Source organism: Leptodactylus fuscus, chromosome 3 (assembly GCF_031893055.1).
Source record: "Leptodactylus fuscus isolate aLepFus1 chromosome 3, aLepFus1.hap2, whole genome shotgun sequence".
Classification (NCBI taxonomy): Eukaryota; Metazoa; Chordata; class Amphibia; order Anura; family Leptodactylidae; genus Leptodactylus; species Leptodactylus fuscus.
The window spans coordinates 101,547,981-101,569,560 of record NC_134267.1 but is presented as its reverse complement, the minus strand read 5'-3'; the positions used below and the strand labels follow the sequence as shown (position 1 = coordinate 101,569,560).

The 21,580-nt window shown below is 42.2% G+C and overlaps 1 protein-coding gene across 4 annotated transcripts in view; it reads right to left on the bottom strand.

Annotated features, from left to right (window-relative positions):
* Positions 1-10,529: 10,529 nt before the first annotated feature.
* Positions 10,530-21,580, bottom strand: part of FAM184A (family with sequence similarity 184 member A) — a 110,658-nt gene continuing 99,607 nt past the window's right edge. For 3 of the 4 annotated variants that reach the window (XM_075268046.1, XM_075268047.1, XM_075268048.1), the window contains 5 exons: positions 20,584-20,730; positions 17,365-17,482; positions 16,998-17,102; positions 12,471-12,670; positions 10,530-11,226 (listed from right to left, as the gene is read on the bottom strand). In XM_075268046.1, the coding sequence (XP_075124147.1) occupies positions 11,145-11,226; positions 12,471-12,670; positions 16,998-17,102; positions 17,365-17,482; positions 20,584-20,730 (652 nt within the window). In that variant the 3' untranslated portion in view covers positions 10,530-11,144. The remainder of the gene's footprint in view (positions 11,227-12,470; positions 12,671-16,997; positions 17,103-17,364; positions 17,483-20,583; positions 20,731-21,580) is intronic. The other variant, XM_075268049.1, reaches the window with a different exon arrangement.

The following is a 21,580-nucleotide window of genomic DNA, read 5'->3' as shown; positions in this document are numbered from 1 at the left end:
GCCTGTACAGCTATCCCTGTCTCATAGTCACAAAGTTCACATTCTCATATGACCCGGATTTGAAATCCACTATTCGTCTAAAATGGAGGTCACCTGATTTCGGCAGCCAATGACTTTTTCCAATTTTTTTCAATGCCCCCGGTGTCGTAGTTCCTGTCCCACCTCCCCTGCGCTGTTATTGGTGCAAAAAAGGCGCCAGGGAAGGTGGGAGGGGAATCGAATTTTGGCGCACTTTACCATGCGGTGTTCGATTCGATTCAAACATGGCGAACACCCTGATATCCGATCGAACATGTGTTCGATAGAACACTGTTCGCTCATCTCTAGTAAACACTCAACCTTCCATTGAGAAAGGCCCAGTCCTGATGGTGAGGTTTAAGTGCTTTCAATAACAGACAACCCTTTTTAGTCTTCTCACACTGTGTGTCGATATTCAGAGTGTATAAGCATTTGGAAGGCCATTATATAAATACCTACCTTGATCAGCGGTCAGAAAGCTGGATTTAAAGTGCACATGGGTTGGTTGACCTTGCGGTATTTTAGATGTGCGCATACAGTAAATCAGCATTCGTTGCTGCTACGGCCAATAATTGGTAAGGAATGTACAGTCTTTAATCTAATGAGGGAGGTATATTTAGGAGGCGTGAGCGTTCAGTGTTTTGTAGGGCTCCGCTTCTGTCAAATACGTATCTGAATCTTAAGGCATCTATTGGTCCATTTGCCTGTTAGTAAACATGGGTAGAGGCGTCTAAGAAGCTTATTGGACACTCATGTTCATGTAGACATGGTGGGACAGTGAATTAGCCACAGTGATTGGAGATGATGTCGGTGGTGGGCGGAACTCAATCTACGCATTTCCAGGGGAGTGACTGAGAGCGCATCATTATTGGTGCTGACGTAGGGATGTGGGAGGAGTCTCCTTCTTAAATAGTGGTTCGTGGAGCACAGACGCTACCGCCGGCATCAGAGTGGTCAGATGCCGTCACGCTGTCACTCTGCAGTGTTAAGGGATGGGTTGTTCTCCTATATTTAAGATAGATTATCGGCCCCTGATGAATCTGATTGAAGAAACGTGTTGGGCAGAATTTTTGTAGGTTCATGTTTAGCTGAGATATCTCCATGCCCTATTGTAACCTTTCAGCTTTAGCTTTTTTTTGTGGCCAATTGAAGTTTACTGGGTTCACCAGACGTCTTGGCGTGGCATTAGGCCAGTAGCCTCGGGTGAGGTGACCTGTGTATCGTTCATCCATCTTGGCTTACAAATTATTACGCTGATTGGTTGTGGCATGTCTCATATGGTGAGGGAGGCAGGTTACTAGCTTGAGGGAATAGTAGGCTACCCTTTGCCCCTCGACAGTTAAGCAGAATTTTTGCCCCCACCTGGAGACAAATCCTATAGCTGATTATAGAATGGCACAAAGGTCTCACAAAATTCTTTTAGGTGACACTCCATTGGGACCCAATTTTTATATTCACACTTTTTAAAGGAATTAATAAAAGTGAAGTTTTAGAAAAAAAATTTTCTAGTATTCTCAAGTCAGTGAAATATATAAGTGATAGGATGCCTTTAATGCTCCATATCCTTGCCTCCTACAATTGACTACTTATTTGATTTAACCCTTTCCCTGCTGAGGACGTCAGCTCTACGTCCTCACAGGGTGGCACTTCAGTAGCGGAGGACGTAGCTAATACGCCCTCTCTACTAATGCCGATATCTCTGGACTGCCTGAACATATCTTGATGCTTTAAAATTCATTTTAAAGATGAGAATCTCATCTTTAAAATGATAGCAAGGACTTCAAGATATAATTTATAGTTTTAGAGCAATTCACTGTTGAAAATGCTATTTGGCATTGAGATCCAACTGAAGATCTCAATTCCCGACTGCATTTCAACAGTGAATCGCTCCAAAAGTTTTATCATCATGTGCTTGGTATCTTTTTAAAGATGAGATTCTCCTCTTTAAAGGGATTCTACCATTAAAACCTCTTTTTTTGTGGATAAGATGTCGGAATAGCCTTTAGAAAGGCTATTCGTCTCTTACCTTTAGATGTGATCTCCACCGCGCCATTCCTTAGATATACCGGTTTTTACCGGTATGTAAATTAGTTCTCTGGCAGCGATGGGGGCGGGCCCCAGTGCTGGAAATGCGATGGGGGCATCCCCACTGCTGCTCGAGAACACGATCCTGCGACGCCTCTATCTTCGGCTGGATCCTCCCCTTCTCTGTCGTCTTTCTTCAGCGTCACCTCCGACGCCTGCGCAGTTGGCTCTGCCAGTGAGACACTAGTAGAGCCGACTGCGCATGCCGGCCGGTGGCCATTTTTGGGAGGCCGCTCTTGCAGTTCAATATAGGAGAATATAGGAGCGGCCTCCCAAAAATAGCCGCCGGCCGGCATTCGCACTCGGCTCTGCTGGTGTCTCAGCTGCTGGTGTCTTCACTGGCAGAGACAACTGCGCAGGCATCGGAGGTGACGCAGGAGGAAGACGACAGAGAAGGGGAGGATCCAGCCGAAGATAGAGGCGTCGCAGGCGAGTCCATAAGGTTTTCTAGATGATCCTTCTTTTAGGGTTTAATATATGGTTGAATTGAGTTAAATCACTACCTGTAGTATGAGAGCTAAAGCATTATGGGAGTTGTAGGTTGTTTCCAACATAGAGGTTGTAGTTCCGCCTTTGTTTTTGTCACGTGCATTGGGTTGGATAGTTGTTCTGGATCCAAACAAGTGCGGGTCTCAATTTCACATTTGGGTAAGCTAATAATATGATGTATACATCTGCTTTACATATAATACATTTATGATTGTCAGTTTTTAATTCCTGTTGATGTATTCGGTCCGTAGTTATGTTGATTTATTATATTGGAAAAATGGTGTATTGTGTATTTTTTGATCAATATGTGTTTATATATATATATATATATATATATATATATATATATATATATATATGACGGGTTAATTAAAATGGGTGGAGTGAAGGGACCGGTGTTTCCTTTATAAATTAATTGATGTTAGTATGTTGTCATGCCGTGAGGAAGGTGCGTCTGCACCGAAACGCGTAGGTGCCTTAGGACTTTATTCCACTGTTTTTTAACAGTTGCTATGCACCTCTTTTTAATGGATAGTTAATAAATGTCAAAGTTTTTATATTTAAAAACTCCAGACCTTGGATATTCTTGTCTCTTCTCTGGTTGAAGCCGAATTTTACAGTTCCTTGTTGTAAAACAGTTTGTGGTTAGGCACATTTTCCATATTGCTGATGGCCATTATTAAGGTTTTGTACTGCTTTACTTCTATTTATGTACATGCTTATGTACATATTGATATGCTACTACCATAGACCTTGGATTGAATTTTCTATCTCACGACCTCCTCTCCATTTGTCCCCTTGGGCGGATTGGAAGACACAACTTTCTCTTCTGTTACTGACCTTTTCTTAGCCTTTGAAACCCTCCTTTTCCCCCTTCTCTTCCCATCACTTTCCTCTACAGCTTTTTCTCTCTGTCCCCCTTTTTTTTCCTCTTCTTTTTACCACTTTTGTTGTTCAATATGACCCAGACCCATACGTCCATCAATGGCAGCACCAAGATTGCAGATTGAGCTCTTTGTGGAATCCCTCAACGTGAGGGGACTTTCACAGTTCTGAACAACATTCAACCATTTTTAATCTGCTTAAAGGTATACATTTGCATGGAGTCTTCTTGCAGGCAACTCACCTTTGCTCTTGAAAATCATTTAAACTCACCAATATGTGAGTTCCCTCATGCTTACCACAGTCACTCACCTGACCTGAAGCGCAGAGGGACTAGCATACTGATTTCTCATTCCCTGAGCTGTGAGCGTCTGGGGACTCACACTGATGGAGAGGGCAGATTGATCATGTTGAAGGGAAGTATCGCTTCCCAGTCATATAGTTTTGCCTCTTTCAACTCGTGACGGGTCTACTCGCTCAGCTCCTATTTAGAGGTGGTGGATGACTTTGCAGAATGTGTCTTGGTGGTGGGAGATGATTTCAACATGGCCCTAGTCCCTATGCTTGCCACCTCCTTTGGCACATCCTGCATCTCTCACACGGGCCTCAGAAGTGACCTATACTCACATTAGCTTATTGATGTCTGGCATCTCCTCCACCAATCAAATCAGGATTACCGTAATTTTTCTTGTCTGTTTACGATCTCTTCATCCGACGCCAACATCTACACTCTCCAGTATCAGCAGATAGTGATTTTATCACTTTCTTGGATTATGCTGTCATTACAGTTGTCCCTTGCATCCCCAATACCTTTCCAAAGACAATGGAAACTGAATGCTTCCCTACTGGATGACACAAGTGTCCTCACCAATGTCAAATCAACCCTTGCAGATTATTTTACCAGGGAAGGGAGCAGTAATCTTGACTCTCCTATGATATAGAAAGTACACAAATGTGTGACCTTATACAGCACAGTGCTCGCATGAAGAAAGAATGATCGCCGGACACAGATCTAAATGCTAGAACTACTCAAGAAGCGGCAGGCTGGCCTTGCCACCCACGCCTAGTTCCTTCAAGCTCAGGAAAGTGCTGCACTCCCTACTGCCGGAAGGACTTTTATGAGTTTGGTTATTAGTGTAACAGTTCGCTAGCGAGAGTTGTTCTTACGCGAAAGGCCTCTACATACGTTACCCTATTCCAGACTACCCACCAATCAAAAGTACAACTCCCCTTTTCATGTTTCTGTGAAGTTTTGAAACTAGTATGCCTCCTTATATTTGGTAGATGGGAATAACCCAGAGATGCGTAGCTTCCTTTTCCGCATCTGAATCTACTTAGTGTTATCCAGTCTCCCTTTTTAAATCCAATAATTTTTATTAATACATTTTTCTGTACATAAATTCAAACAAATCGACAAAACAACAACAACAACAACACAACAACAATTCAAAGTAAATATGGAGACACAATCCGATATATAAAGGGGGAAGTCCATTAGGACCCCCACTAAATCTCCCAAACTTCCTTTCGATTCATAGCAAATAATAGCATTCAAGGGATCGGGAAACAGATACAGTAGAAGTTAGAGATCTATCCCTAATCGGAGACGGGGAGGGAAGACCAGGTGTATCCAACCATACCCCCAAATTTTTTCAAATTTACTTTGGGCCTTTCTTTTTGTATATACACCCCTCTCCAGTCTAATGGTATTATTAACTCTATATATCAATTCCAGAAGGAGGGCTCGGGTCCAACCAATGGTAAGCAATCAATTTTCTTGCCTGGTACAGTACCCTAGACAACCCTATAAATTCCGGGCTTTCCGGGTCCACACCCTCCCCCAATGACCTAGGAGGCAAACTAACGGTGAGCACAGAAGGGCAATAGAATATACCCGGCCAAGCAAGGACAGCACCTGATTCCAGTAACTGGTTAACTCCCGACACTCCCACATCATATGCAGGAAATGTGTGGGTTCTATACTACAGCAGGGGTCTTTGGCATCAGAACGGATATGCATACAGAACAGTCTTTGTGGAGTCCTAAAGACTCTATGCAAGAGATAAATATGACACAATCTCTGCGCTTCAGTAGGAGACAGTATAGGGGTCAGGGCTAACACTTCTCCCCACTTTTCATTATCCAGTCTACCTAAACTGTCTGAAAATGATCTTCAGATACTGGAGACTCCTATGTCTGAGGAAAAACTTACTGATGGCTTTCCACTCTGAATTTACCCCCCCCACCCACCCCCACGCCATGACGTCGGGATCAACACTTTGCCGTGACTCCCTTTGTGATCAGATTACAGTGATATCTAAATCTGGTAAGGACTCATTGCTGTGTTCCAGCTATTGTCCAATTTCACTCCGTAAAGGGGTATTCCCACATCGCATACTCACCAGTCTTCGTTGCTGTAAAATCTTCTGTCTTCCTGCTTTGTTGTGTCATTGGTGGGCGGGGTTACATATGCAAAGCCAGCGGCGAGATGCCGCTGGCCCTGCGTGCACACTCATAGATGGTGAGACCAGTCTAGCCTTCACAATGCCAATACAGACCCGGCATCCGCTGGAGAGGCGGATGCCGGGGAGGGTTAGACGCTGGCACAGTTACCTGCAACATCACTATGCTCCTGCTCTGCATGAAGCCAGCAGCGGCAGGAGCAATGCTGCTATTCCGGGGGGGGGGGATTACAGCGGATGCCGGGTCTGTATTGGCGGCCCCTTCTCCCCAAAGGGTAAACTACCCCCCCTTCCAGGCTCGCTCCCGTGCACTTAGCCCCTCCTCTCTCCCCCTCAGAGCAGCAGATACATCACTTGTCAAGGGATGTGTCAAAAAAAAATGAATAAAGTAAGATGGTGGACAAATAAAGCAGTTTTGCTGAAGCAATGTATTTAGGAAAAGTCTTACATTCACATTAACAAGCAGTATAGATAGGATCCTGTGATGGGACAACCCCTTTAAGGCGAAGGCCACACTTTGTGAAAACTCAGCATTTTTTGTTGCACATTTTGCTGCAGTTTTTTCAGCCAAATCCAAGAATGGCTAAAAATGGAATGGGAAATATATAAGAAGTTCTCATACTTCTATCTTCTGCTAAATCAACTCCTGGCTTTGGCTCAAAAAATCTCACCAAAATCTGCAACAAAAAAAGCTGCATTTCCGCAACGTGAGGCCCCAGCCTAAAGGAGATTTCTGTACAAAAAACTATTTTTCAAAAAAGGTCAGTTATTGCTATTAATAGGTTAATACGTGCAACCAAATACGTTTAGTTGTGTTTTGAGTGATTTCCAGGGTTCTCTGTGATGCTACTGACATCTTCTGCATTTGTTTACACCAGCGGTTCTCAACCTGTGGGTCGCGACCCCGGCGGGGGTCGAACGACCAAAACACAGGGGTCGCCTGCAGCTGATGATGTCATGATCATGTGATCGGACTCTGTGGGCGGAGCTATTCAGTACAGTGCTGAGTTACACAGGAAGAGCAAGCTGCAGTGAGTGGAGACTGGAAGGTAGGATGGAGAGAAGAGACAGCACGTGCAAGAAAGAGGGGGGGGAGGGTGTGCAGGCTGTGTGTGAGCAATAGGTGGGGGGGTCAGCAGATTTTGTGGAAGAGAGCTTTTGTGATTAATCACTATGTTTAAAGGGGCTCTATCAGCAAAATCATGCTGATAGAGCCCCACATATGCGTGCATAGCCTTTAAAAAGGCTATTCAGGCACCGTAAATGTTATATTAAACTCCTCCCTCCGTTTTAAAATAAAACCCTAAAAAAGAATGTGATCTACTTACAGATCGTGCACGCTGGGCGGGCATTCAGGGTGCACCGTCTTCTTCCTCCGATGTTCTCCTGTACCGTCCTCCTCCGGCGCTCGTGAACTGACACTGATATAAAAAAATGTCCTGGGCGCATGCGCAGTGGCATGCGGCTTCTACTACGGCTACTGCGCAGGCGCCCAGGCCATTTTTTTTTATCAGTGTCAGTCCGCAAGCGCCGGAGGAGGACGGGACCAGAGGAAGAGGAGGGGAAGAAGAAGACGGCGCACCCTGAATGCCCGCCCAGCATGCACGATGCGTAAGTAGATCACATTCTTTTTTAGGTTATTATTTTAAAACGGGGGGGGTAGTTTAATATAACATTTACGGTGCCTGAATAGCCTTTTTAAAGGCTATTCACGCATATGTGGGGCTCTAGCAGCATGATTTTGCTGATAGAGCCCCTTTAAATTATGTTTGATTTGTAGCAATGAGAATACATAATGCATATTCACACGGGCACATAGGGGGAAGATTATGGCGCGAAATCCACGTCATAATCAGCCCCCTCTCAATGGAGGTCTATTTAGACTGCCGAGCTTGTTTTTTTGCGTGAGCGGCATGCTGCCGCTCACGGAAAAAAAAAAAGGAGGCTGCCCTTCAGGCAGATTTTGCGGCTCGGTGAGCCGTGGCTTCTGCTTGGCGGCAGCAACCTCCGGAGTCGGCCCATTAATTTGAGCCGACTCCGGGGGGGAAGCCGTGACAGTCGTGGCAAGCGTGTTTTGACCCGAGAGTGATGCGGCTCCCCGCGTCACTCTCAGTGCCTAAATCTGCTATACCACCCCCTGTGTGAACTAGCCCTTACAGTTATGAAGTAGCCACCAAAATTATTTTTTGGTTTGGGGTCACCGCAACATGAGGAACTGTATTGCGGGGTCACGGCATTAGAAAGGTTGAGAACCACTGGTTTAGAGGAAATGGTAAGTACACTGACGTAATGGGTCAGGATATGCATTGGACGGTGGACCCATTACATCAGCAGAAAGGTAAAAAATGTAATATATGTAGGGCACATGACCTCCATATATTACAAAGTATAGAATGTATTAAAAATGGATATATTGCAAAGTTGGAGGGAATGGCATGGGGGAACTTATCTACAAAATATTACATTATCCTGGGCAACCCGTTTAAGGCCCGATTCAGATCTGCATTCGATATTCCGTTCAGGGACTATCTTAAGGCTGTATTTTGTTTTGCTCATTTTGTACCTGAGGTGAAGGTTTACTTAGTTTCCTGGGTTTTTTTTTCTAAATAAACTTGTTTGCTGCATATTCTGTGTCCCTGTCTTTGACTGTTTGGGTCCGCACCATTGCTTCTACCGAGCTACCTTCCACACAGGATGTATAATTTGTTCATGTTTGTTTTTGTTTATTTATTTTTATTTTAAATATAGGGAAATGGGGATCAATTCAATTTTATTTTTTTATATTTTTTTAAACTTTTTTTTAAATTTTTTGTTATTGTATTAGCCCCCCCTAGGGGGTTTGACCCTGGAATCCTTTGATTTCAAGTTCCATGGACTGCAATTCAATTGTATTGCAAAGTCTATTGGAGATTTGTTACACAGCTATTGACGCTGGTCCTAGACTATAATAGTTATAATGCAATGACAGGTTTGGGAGACTTCACTAGGCTCCTGGCTGTCAAAGAAACAGAACAGCTCCCACTAACTTGTGCATGGGAGGTGTCCTGCACCAAAGAAGGTATGGGGCATGTGAAGACCAGCACTTTGGGGCAAAATTTAACTTTGGAGGGGCATCCTTAGCAGCAATGCCCACAATCAGAGTGAACTCTAGGTCTCCACTATATAATTCAGCTGCACCGGGTAGCTAGGGCAGCCGCCATCTTTAAAGACCCGGCATCTGCCATAATAGTCTGACGGATGTTGAGAAGGAGTTAAACATTTGAAAGAGTTATATGTCACTTGCCCTAATGTTAAAATGGAAGTAAACATTTATTTTTTTTAAAAAATCAATACAGCAGATGAAGAGAATACATTTTTAATATACTTCAGTAAAATGCCCATATCTTTAAAGTAGCTGTGTCATTAAAGGGGTATTCCCATCTATATAATTATTTTTAAATTTGTAGATAATTAAAAGTTAAACATTTTTGCAAATATAAGTAATTAAAAAAACTGCAGAGTTTTAAAGATTTTCTCTAACTTTCTTAGTGGTGGCAGTCTGTTATCTTGATCGGTTGCCATGGATACGACCACTAATGCAGAAACTTTCTATGGTCTGGGACTTGTCAGGAACACAGCTATGATTTTCTTATTGTACCTGGGTTATCAGGCAGGGACACTACATGTATCAGAAGATATCCCGGCCACAATAAGGAAATCATGGCTGATTTTCTGACCTTAGAAAGTTTCTGCATTAGTGGTCGTATCCATGGCAACCGATCAAGCTAACAGACTGTCACCACTAAGAAAGTTAGAGAAAATCTTTAAAACTCTGCAGAATTTCTAATTACTTATATTTGCAAAAATGTTTAACTTTTAATTATCTACAAATTTAAAAATAATTATGTAGATGGGAATACCCCTTTAAGGAAACAGGGGTGTCAGATCACTAGGGTGTCCGACCGCCAGGGGACCAAAAGTCCCCCTAAATTCTCTTTGTGAATGTAACACCAGTGGGTTGCATGACTGCACCCATGACAGTGAATGAAGTAAGAGGATATACAGCGAGGTCCAAGTCTATGAACAGCTGGGGAGCCACATAACTGTGTCCAAGAGCCATTGGTTGAAGAACACTGCTGTGCCGCAACTCTTGTGAAAATCTTAAGTACAACAAAGAATGCTGGGTAATTTGTGTCTATAAGAGTTTGCATTCAGCCCTAGACCTAAAACAGACTGTACTGTATGTCAGTATAAGGTATCTAAAGCAATCTACTTTCAGTTATCCAGCTTAACTCCACAAGCTGGCAGGACATGCTTCCAGTTTTTGGAACAGTTGGAGAGCTTCTGGTTGAAGATCACTGCAGGATTGATGGCAGAAAAGTCCACATCTAGTCTGCTCTTATATTATTTCCTTTTTATTTGCATCTTTGCTCAGACGTGTTTATCCCAACATGTTTGAATTTACTTACTGTTGGTTTTCCAAGAATCTACTATTTTTTTTTCAGCGTTTTGCTGGCAGGATATTCATAATAGCACAGTGTATACATCTGTCCAGTCAAGTGAAGAAAATCAAGACACAGGCTTTTGCCAAAAACAATGCCAGACACTATTTTATAAGAAAAAATATCTTTATATATATATGTATAATAAAAGTGACTTCCATAGGAAATAACACACTGGGACTTAGGGTTCGATGTTGTTACAATAGGAATACAATAGCCATACATAGTATATACATACCAATCAGAAGCTGAGAATCTGACTCCAGGCACAATTGTTATTTCTGGTGTCAAACAGAATACAACTTAAACTAAAATGGCCTGTTGTAGATATTTTAGGCTTGTGGCTGGATCTACTGAGAAGGCATCTCAATAACATCAGTGCAGAGCAATATGGTGTCTATCATTTCAGCACTGAAGGAAGTATGCTTGGCAGAAAATAAATAAGAAGAAAGAAATAGGGCAAGGAGGTAGCACAGTTATTCTACAAAATTCATTTTTTCTTTTGTAAAATGTAAAGGAGGTTTTCACTGGAAGGAAAGCAAACACGGAGTGTTATTAAACAGTGCATTTCCAACTGGAGACAAACACTCTCGTTCACAGTGTTGGAACAAACAGTAGTTACGGCAAAGCTTGGTCACATAAAGGTTTGTTAAGGTCATGCTTGTACAAAGAGTCCACATCAAAGCTGTGCCACAATAGAAAGAGAGACATTATCAAATACAGTCTCTTAGAAAGTGAAGTACCGGGCAAACCATTCCTGGCGTTGTGGATCTGGTGATGCCACTGGTGAAGTCTCAGTCTGGGGAGGGCTAAATCCCAGAGAGAAAAAGAAACACATTACAAGGGACACAGAAGAAAATAAAAGACATCACACACAGCTGCAGGAACGCAAACATAGCAGTAGTCAGAAAACACAAAGCATCTGTTTAGAAGCAAAGCCATAATCAATACCGGTTCTTGTCCTTGTCCCTGTGTGACTTATCTGCACATCCACTACATTGTAATCCCCCAGCAGCACAAGCTACCAATAGCTGGGGAAGCATGGAGACTTTATCTTATATGCCTTCGGTCTGGTTTACCCCCTCTTCTAGCCTCCTTTTTTAATTTACTACTTTAAAGAAGTATTATGACCAGGGTCATATCCCACGGAAATATGCTAAACAAGCACCATATACTTCTCATCTGCTAAGCACAAAACACAATAAATGTGCAGACCAGGGCCACTCTGTTCACTGATATTCCCCAGCAGTGTCATGCATTATTTAGAACACAACTGAAACAACAGATAGGATTGAAATACAGCTCAATAGAAGGGCTCAATTGCATGTCTAAATATTATGTCAGGTTACATTTAATGGACGAGGGAAAGGAATTTTATTGTTGGTGCTGGGCTTACAAAGTTGCAAAAAAGTGCCACACAAGGTGTCATTGTATAAAAGAAGCACACAGGGACAATCAGTTACAGGGACATATATATTTATATATATGGACATGCAAAACTGTAAACAGATATACATGCTTACCACAGTATGCCCTAAATACAATAAATACGCATGCCCTAGTCAATTCAACGTCAAGTATTTTCTTATTTAGATGCCTTAATATGTAAATATTCACATTCACCACTAGAGGGCAGAAAAAGATTTAGTAGCTGTATGTAACACTATAATTTAGCATTGGAGCCATAGAAAATACTGGAAAAGCTGTTATTTTAGGAAGAGAAGATTACACAATAGTTCTAAATAACAGTAGTTGAGTTATTTTAGCCTAATCCAACTCCACTCTGCCTATTTTAGTAAGAAAATACTTAACACTGAATGTACTGCATAACAACAGATAGATATCAACATATGTACATGCATCAGACTTAAAAGTACATAATGAAAACTGATGCCCATTGAATTTATAGCAAATAATTACATTACATGCACAAAAAGGAGCTCTAGAAAGAGGTTGCAAATGCCATAATAAATGAAAAAAAGAATTCAAGGCTATGTCAGTACTTCGGCACTATCATGACCAGCGGCAATTGGACTGGCGAGGCAGTGCTCACCTCAAAAAGGTCTTGGCCTCTTTGGGTGGTACGGGCTGTGGGAGAGGCTTGCTGCTGTTGAACTCAATATCGTGGATGGGTGAATTTGGAATGGGTTCCAGGCGGGTGGGATGTCCATTTCCTATTCCACTATTCTCCACAGCACTTAGGTTAGGGACACTCACAAACCTGTTTGTGGATTTATCGTTCTTCTTCTTTTGCTGTTTTTTTTTATTTTTTTTTAGAAATAACACAAGTGAGCACAGTATAAAATAACAATTCTCTCCCTGCAGGTGTATATGTATCCTGGCAAATAGCTAAATATCATAGGATTTGCAGGAAGAAAATGACAATATATCTAAATTAATCAATTTATCATCTATTTATTAATCAGATCTAAACACTTCACTTACAATTAGGAGAAACACTTCAGCCAGTGGCATACGTAGTTACATAGTACTGTATGTACATAGCTATAGGGGAGGCAGCAGATGGTATGCTAAATTAGTTCTAGCATCCTGTATCTGGATTGCCAGGTCAACTCTCACAGAAATCCACACTTATTCATGCACCCTGGTTTTGTGAATAGATAATTTTATGGTGCGGGGTATTCTTGTGTGGAGCAACTCTTCACTAGTTTACTTGGTTGGTCAACCAGCAATCAATAAGTAAATGTGGTCTCCATGTGGAGGTGGAGGATGAGGGAAATAGAAGAATTGAATTATAAAATGTCTATCACTCTCATTTGCCTAGAGAACTACTAGCCATGAGCAGGTCTATTACCAGCATGCAACAAGTGCAGTTATAATGCATCTAGACCTGTTTTACCTCATATCACCCACAGTGCCGGAGGCACTCACATGGCATCAATGTGCTTTCACATGTCCCCAACTGTGCCATTTATTAACTGGATGCTTAACTAATAGAGATGAGCGAACACTAAAATGTCCGAGGTTCAAAATCCGATTCGAACAGCCGCACACTGTTTGACTGTTCAAACGGGTTTCAAACCCCATTATAGTCTATGGGGGGAAATGCTCGTTTCAGGGGTACGCAAAATTCGATAAAATTATACTTACCAAGTCCACGAGTGACGGTCGGGCTGGATTCTCCTTGAAGTCTTCTCCCAGTGCAGCGTCCCCGCATCTTCTTCCGGCTGGAATTCACTCTGCTTAGGCATCGGGGCCTAGGCAGCGCCGACTGCGCATGTCCGCGCATGCGCAGTCGGCGCTGCCTAGGCCCCGATGCCTAAGCAGAGTGAATTCCAGCCGGAAGAAGATGCGGGGACGCTCTGCCCAACCCGACGCCTGAGCAGAGCTGACTGCGCATGCGAGGGCATGCCCGCGCATGCGCAGTCGGCTCTGCCTAGGCCGGATGCTTAGGCAGAGTGAATTCCAGCCGGAAGACGCCGCTGGGACGCTGCACGGAGAAGACTTCTAAAGGTAAGAGAAGAACCAGCGTTGATTGGCAGAATGTATAGCAACGCTGGTTCTGCATCGAACCTTAAATTTCGAACAGCTAGTAGTGTTCGATCGAGTACGAGTATTTCGAATACCGTAGTGTTCAATCGAACACCTACTCGATCGAACACTACTCGCTCATCTCTGTTAACTAATAGAAGTAGTGGATATAGCTTCATAGAAATGTCATATTGCAGGTTGTTTACTATGGTAGAGTCTAGTTCTGGGGTTGCAAGAGTAAAAAACTGTAGAAGCAGAACCATTCTGAAATATAGAAAGACAATACTCCCATAAACTTCAGAGCTATTCATATTTTGGGCTAAGAGACTGGATTAGTGGTTCCTTTAGAGTCTCGATTACCTTTGGCAGCAAAGTAGCACAACAACAGAGCTATTCTTGCTGTCAAAATGCAACCCTATAAAAAAAATAAGTCAACGGGGTCCATCAGTCACCATTTGGATCCATCCTACAAAACACCTATTCAATCAAATGGTCAAGTCTCCATGTCCACTTTGACCTTTTCTAGTCTCATTTAGTACCTGATAATACCCCAGGAAAAGTGAAATACAGTACAGACCAAAAGTTTGGACACACCTTCTCATTCATTCAAAGAGTTTTCTGTAATTTCATGACTATGAAAATTATAGACTCAAACTGAAGGCATCAAAACTATGAGGTAACACATGTGGAATTATATACTTAACAAAAACGTGTGAAACAACTGAAAATTTGTCTTATATTCTAGGTTCTTCAAAGTAGCCACCTTTTGCTTTGATTACTGCTTTGCACACTCTTGGCATTCTCCTGATGAGCTTCAAGAGGTAGTCACCGTAAATGGTCTTCCAACAGTCTTGAAGGAGTTCCCAGAGATGCTTAGCACTTGTTGGCCCTTTTGCCTTCACTCTGCGGTCCAGCTCACCCCTAACCATCTCGATTGGGTTCAGGTCTGGTGACTGTGGAGGCCAGGTCATCTGGCGTAGCACCCCATCACTCTCCTTCTTGGTCAAATAGCCCTTACACAGCCTGGCCAAAGCACAGATTTCCACTGGTCTAATGTACATGCCTTGTGTTCTTTAGCCCAAACAAGTCTCTTCTGCTTTTTGCCTGTTCTTAGCAGTGCTTTTCTACCGTGTTTCCCCGAAAATAAGACAGTGTCTTATATTAAATTGTCGCCCTAAATATAGGACCTGTCTTATTTTCGGGGGATGTCTTATTACAACCAGCAGTCATGCCGGCACTTCCTTAGTGGAGCGTCAGCATGACTGCCGGTTGTAGGTAGTGTAGTGTAGGGGAAGGGGGAGAAGGTATCATACTTACCTTTCCCGTCTTCCTAGATGGTGCTGCTGTTCGTCCCGGCAGTGGTGGGCGAGGCTTAGCGGAGCTTTCGTGGGCGGGGATTAGCATTCCCCACTTCACTGACACAGCAGCCGTGCTCTGTGCTCCGTGTGCACAGGAAAGCCGGCTGCTGTCTCTTCTGTATGCTGCCTCTGGGATGAGCTGGGAGAGCTCATCCTACAGCAGCACGGACAGCAAAGGCAGCAGCCGGCTTTGCTGTGCACACGGAGCACAGAGCATGGCTGCTGTGTCAGTGAAGTGGGGAACGCTAAGCCCCGCCCACGAAAGCTCTGCTAAGCCCCGCCCCTGAATCCCCACTAAGCCCCGCCCACCACTGCCGGGCATGCCTTATTTTCGGGGGGTGCCTTATATTAGGCAATTCAACAGAAACCCCCGCATGCCTTACTTTCGGGGTGTCCTACTTTCGGGGAAACACGGTAGCAGCTATTTTACCATGAAGGCCTGCTGCACAAAGTCTCCACTTAACAGTTGTTGTAGAGATGTGTCTGCTGCTAGACCTCTGTGTGGCATTGACCTGGTCTATAATCTGAGCTGCTGTTAACCTGCGATTTCTGAGGCTGGTGACTCGGATGAACTTATCCTCCGCAGCAGAGGTGACTCTTGGTCTTCCTTTCCTGGGGCGGTCCTCATGTGAGCCAGTTTCTTTGTAGCGCTTGATGGTTTTTGCAACTGCCCTTGGGGACACTTTCAAATTTTTACAATTTTTTTGGACTGATTGGCCTTCATTTCTTAAAGGGGCTCTATCACTAGGAAAAGTCATTTTTAACTAATCACACCTTTGCATAGCCTTTAGAAAGTCTATTTCACACCTACCTATAGTATGTACATTGCCTCACTGGTTTCTGAATAAGTCCGTTTATATTCATATGCTAATTAGACTAGTGCACGATAGAAGGTGCACACCTCTCCTATTGTCTTCTATGGGAGACGGCTCCTGCTGCTGCTGATGACTCGCTTCCTGTTTGCTTCACACACATAGAAGATAATGGGAGAGAGGAGGCTGCTGGGAACTTCCTGTACTGGCTGGAGGCTCATTAGCATATGAATAAAAACGGACTTATTCAGAGACCACTGAAGCAATCTACATACAAAAGGTAAGTGTGGAATAGCCTTTCTAAAGCCTATGCAAGCATGTGTTTAGATAAAAATGACTTTTCCCAGTGATAGAGCCCCTTTTTTTTCTTGCCATAATACAAATTCTAACAGTCTATTCAGTAGGACTATCAGCTGTGTATCCACCTGACTTCTGCACAACACAACTGATGGTCCCAACCCCATTTATAAGGCAAGAAATACCACTTATTAAACCGACAGGGCACACCAGTGAAGTGAAAACCATTTCTGGTGACTACCTCTTGAAGCGCATCAAGAGAATGCCAAGAGTGTGCAAAGCAGTAACAAAGCAAAAGGTGGCTACTTTGAAGAACCTAGAATATAAGACATATTTTCAGTTGTTTCACACTTTTTTGTTAAGTATATAATTCCACATGTGTTAATTCATAGTTTTGATGCCTTCAGTGTGAATCTACAATTTTCATAGTCATGAAAATACAGAAAACTCTTGGAATGAGAAGGTGTGTCCAAACTTTTGGTCTGTACTGTACATGACGACTGGTTCACTTTAAGATTCCTTATGCCATTTCCTTGTCCAATTAAAAGAAGGTGTAGTAGATCTATGTACTTTACAACAGAACTAATTCAAGTCCTATACAATATCCATTGTAATACATACCTTTACTAGAGGATTGATAACACCAACATTGGGACTTGCATTAAATACTTTGTTAAAGTTGGTCTCTCGGTTCACTAGTTCCAGTTGGTAGAACTTCTTGTCTTCCTGCAAAAATGAAAGTGTCATTCTGACTGCGCTTCTTTTAGGCAGTTTTACACGTTCAGATAATTGCTTTCAAACACATCAAGTATTAATATTTTAAGCACAAATTGTTGGTTTGTAAATGCTGCGGCGTTTAATAATGTATTAGAAGAGCTATTATTTATGAGGCTCCAGTTATTTAAAGATCACTGAATTGTTAATGACAATGGTTCTTGGTGGTAAACACTTCAAATTGAGGGAAGAAAAGCCCAGAAAAATGTCTCACAATCAGTTTCTTGATAAGCTGGTCCCGTTCTGCAACCATGTCCTTTAGTTCAGAGATCACCTGCAGGTCTTCTGGTCTTGACTCTCTGTTCTGGTATTTTTCCTCCATATCCGTTAACCTTTAATACACAATACAACCTGCTGACTCCATAGTTTAACATGACTTTGATAACAAAGAGAACAAGAACGAGGGCTGAAAAATGTATGCACACATTTTACTGTAGGAGATTCTGTAAAGAATGAATGTTTACTTCCATCTTGGTTCCCAGAATCAGCATTACAGTATTATGCCAGGCAGTACAGTTAGCACAGCTTCAAGCGTAAACTAAAGACACATCTTTTCAGACAGGCCTATCACAAGTCCTAATGTAAACCCTTCCGTACCGTAATTAGAATCCCTAAAATTAACCCTCCTCTGTTCCTGTTCCCTGATTACCCCACATGATATGATGCCATCTCATGCTAACTTTATATATCCAAGCACCATCCACATGTTAAAGGACACGACTGGTGATGGCTCATAAAGTTTTGTGTCTGCGTAATGACAGTAACCAATATTACAAAATTGTCTGACCACTGTATAAGCAATGCCGCCCCTGCTACCTCTTGTGTCACCCCCTCTACCTCATAGATTGTAAGCTCTTGCGAGCAGGGCCCTCAGTCCCATTGTGTGAAGTGACTATTTCTTTGTAATGTATCTTTTGTCTGTACTTGAACCCTACAAATTGTACAGCGCTCCGGAATATGTTGGTGCTATATAAATAAAATGTATTATTATTATTATTGTTATGACAAGCCCAGGAATAAGTATAAAGATGTAGGAGAGTTAACTCTGCAATCAGTTAAACTTCTGCATCTTAATATCTTATCACAGAAACCTACAAAAAACAACAAAAACCTATGAAAAGTAACTGGAAAAACATTTTTCAATGACTTTTAATTCGTCTTTGATGTCTTGTGTGATAAGCTCTCAAGCTACATAAGTTTAACCAATTGCTGAAGTTCAGGTTAATTCTGTCACATCTGTAATTATGCCATCTTCACCCAGTAAACTATAAGTGTCCCTATCTAGTAGTCCAAAAAGTTGGGATGTATGGTACACTTCTACTGTAGATCCTTCAATCATTGGGGAACATGTAAGTAAGGCTTTGCGGCTAGGATGGGCTCTTATAACTTTTCCTCTGGTGGGAAATAGTAGTACTACTAGTAGTGAATCCACCATTGCTAATGTCAGTTCAAAAGATGTCCACAAAAATGTCTTATATCTTGATCACTACTTTATGTCACATTCACAAACATACATAGGAATGATATCCTCCGCTCTCCTTCATAAGCTATGCCTTCTCTAAGCTGCTACTTTAAATGGCCAATGTCAATTTTCCTCTGAGAGCAATAAATATGACAGGCCTTCCATCATTTTAGAAATAACAACTAAATCAATAGTCTTCTGGAAGGCAAGAAAATCAAGAACGAAGATATGCAACAAAAAGATGCCATCTCCTCTGATGGTTGATAGCCTGCTCAGAAGCGCCAGCAGCTTTTCTAATTGCTTGAACATCAGCCAGATTTTTGTGCACAGACATAAAGATTAAGAGACACATTCTATAAAAAAGTGGAATTAATGTTCTAAATTGTGTTGCTTCAGCTATAACTTTGGCTGCTGCATATTTTCATATATATGTGTATGGACCTAACCAAGTAAAACTGGAACATTTGCCTACAGAATACATAGCTACAAATATGTCAACTGGATCACTGTCACATTCACAATTAGATGTACGAGTGACATCATCAGATCGCTTTCATAATGGAATTAAGGTCTTGAATTGTGTTGCTTAAGCTTTAACTTTGCCTGCTGCATATTTTATTACATGCGTATGGACCTAACCAAGTATGACTTTAGGTTTTAATATTGAAGCACCCTGAACATCTGCCTACTAAGTAGCTCCAATGAGAGGAGAATGGTCACAAGGTCACTCTCAAGGATATCTGTGTACAGAATAGCTAGTAAATAGTCATCTTTCACTTTTTTGGTCTTGTCTGAATGTCTGTGGTTCATTCACAACCACATTTATTATGAATTTACAGCTAGAATTGGTTAAAGAGGACCTTTCATGTCCTTGGGCACCTGTTGTTTTATATACCACTAGAAAGGTAACGACCAATATCTCTTCACTGTCAGAAGGGTGTTCCTGATGGTCTAGCTGGGCTGTGTGGAACGCCCCTCCTGACAGTACTGTCCAAAGCTCTGTACTGTCAGAGGGGACGTTCCTTACTGCCCAGTAATGACGCTGAGCGGTGAGGAATGCCCCCCCTTCCCTCCTGACAATACTCGCCCATAGACTAGTAGTGCGGGGGGGGGGGGGGGCGCTCCTCACCACTCAGCATCATCGCTGGGCGGTAAGGAATGCGCCCTCTGACAGTGCAGGGCTATGGCCAATACTATCAGGAGCGGTGTTTCTCACAGCCCAGCTAGACTGTTAGGAACACCCTTCTGTTGGTGAAGAGATATCAGTAAGAGCACCGATGTCTCTTGCACCGTAGCACATAATGGGAAAGCCAACAATGCGCTGAATTCAGCGTACTGTCGGCTTTCTAACGGTATATAAAACCGCAGGTGACAAGAGGCAGGTATGACGGTAGGTTGTGATTTGACATTTGCGGTGGTGTCTAGCTGTGTGTTCCCTCCAAACTGGCTGATACCAATGAGATACTCCTTGTGGCGAAAGATATAGCTTTCCATATGCTACTGTGAAATTTGGATTGTGAAGAAGGTGGATTGACTATGAAGTCTATCTGATGTTTGGGAATTATTCAAAAGGTTATCAGCTCCATTATCAGTTATACATGGCAGCCCCAACTTTTGGCAGGATTATTTTTGAAAAGTGAGCAACAGGGGAGAACAATTATTTTGCTTCTGGAGACTTTTCAATATAGTAAAATCCTTCAATGTTACACCACAGTTTATCACTATAAACCATCAGTATTTGGTAGCTAATGTCAGACTTCTGCATTCTTCATTGTAACTAGCAACATGGCCAAGGTATTATCTAAGCATTCATTGTAGCTGTCTGCGCAGACACAGATTAGTTGTTGAACTTCAGCACAGCAAGATTGGTTAGCATTGGTTAGTATTTAAGTGTGAAAAGGTTAGTTGTAAAAAAGAATAGCTGTGCTAATGTCAATTTCTAAAAGTTTATCTTAGTTGAGTTGAACTTACGAAACTTGCAATGCAGAATTTTTTTCCATGAGCATTGCTTGTGTCTTTGCAAATTCTGTCATTAATACTTGTTTCTCTGTGATGTGCGCAGTAGTTAAGTCATTGATGTCCTCCTCGTGTTTCTTGTTTAAGTCTTGCTCATGTATCCTTTTTTCAAAGAAAGTCAACATGTGTATGCTTAAGTATCTCTGAAAAGCATTTTACTGAACGGTTATGCATTTTTTATTAAAGCTTTAGATGAAATATAAACCACTGTTTCTGCTCCATGAGGTACGTGAACCTACATTTAATGGAGTGGTATATGCCAAATAAAGCAGTTTTGTGTATTCTTTTACATTAGTTAGAACAAATCATCCCTAAAACTGCATTCAATGAAAAAAAATATATATACATATTTATGATGGTTGAATGTAGAAAAGGGCTTTTTAAACATTTTCTACTGAGCCTCACCATTGGTTTAAGCCCACAGAAAAATGATGTGGTTCAGCCTAGCAGTGCCGTATCAACTAGGGGGTGGCTCAACATGGATGCATGTCTTATGGGTTAGAACGATCATAGCTATACCACATTTATATAGTTTTTGTTACAGTATGCTTCTAAATAACTATAAACCTTTAAAAAAAAAAAAGAAAGGAAATTTAACCTATAACCTTTTTATGTTTCTGTATATGGAGGTATGAAAGTAGTATTTTTTTCCTGGATATGTACTTTATTTTGATGTTATTTTGGAGAATATATTGTAACGCCAGTAGTCAGCACCCACTCTTTTCCAGCACACACAGCCGTGACCTTACCTCTAGTTCACACTTTCCGGTTACTGCTTCTTCATGTTGTTGCACCTGGTCCTGTCCATAGGGCATGTGCGCCCTTCCTCACTGCAACTTAAAGGTCTAACATTGACGCCTGTGTGCCTTTCTCAGCCAGTCCCAGGCATCCCAGCCTATTTATATCTGGGGTGCCCTTATCATGGTGTCATGGTCAATAGCACTACTAGTTT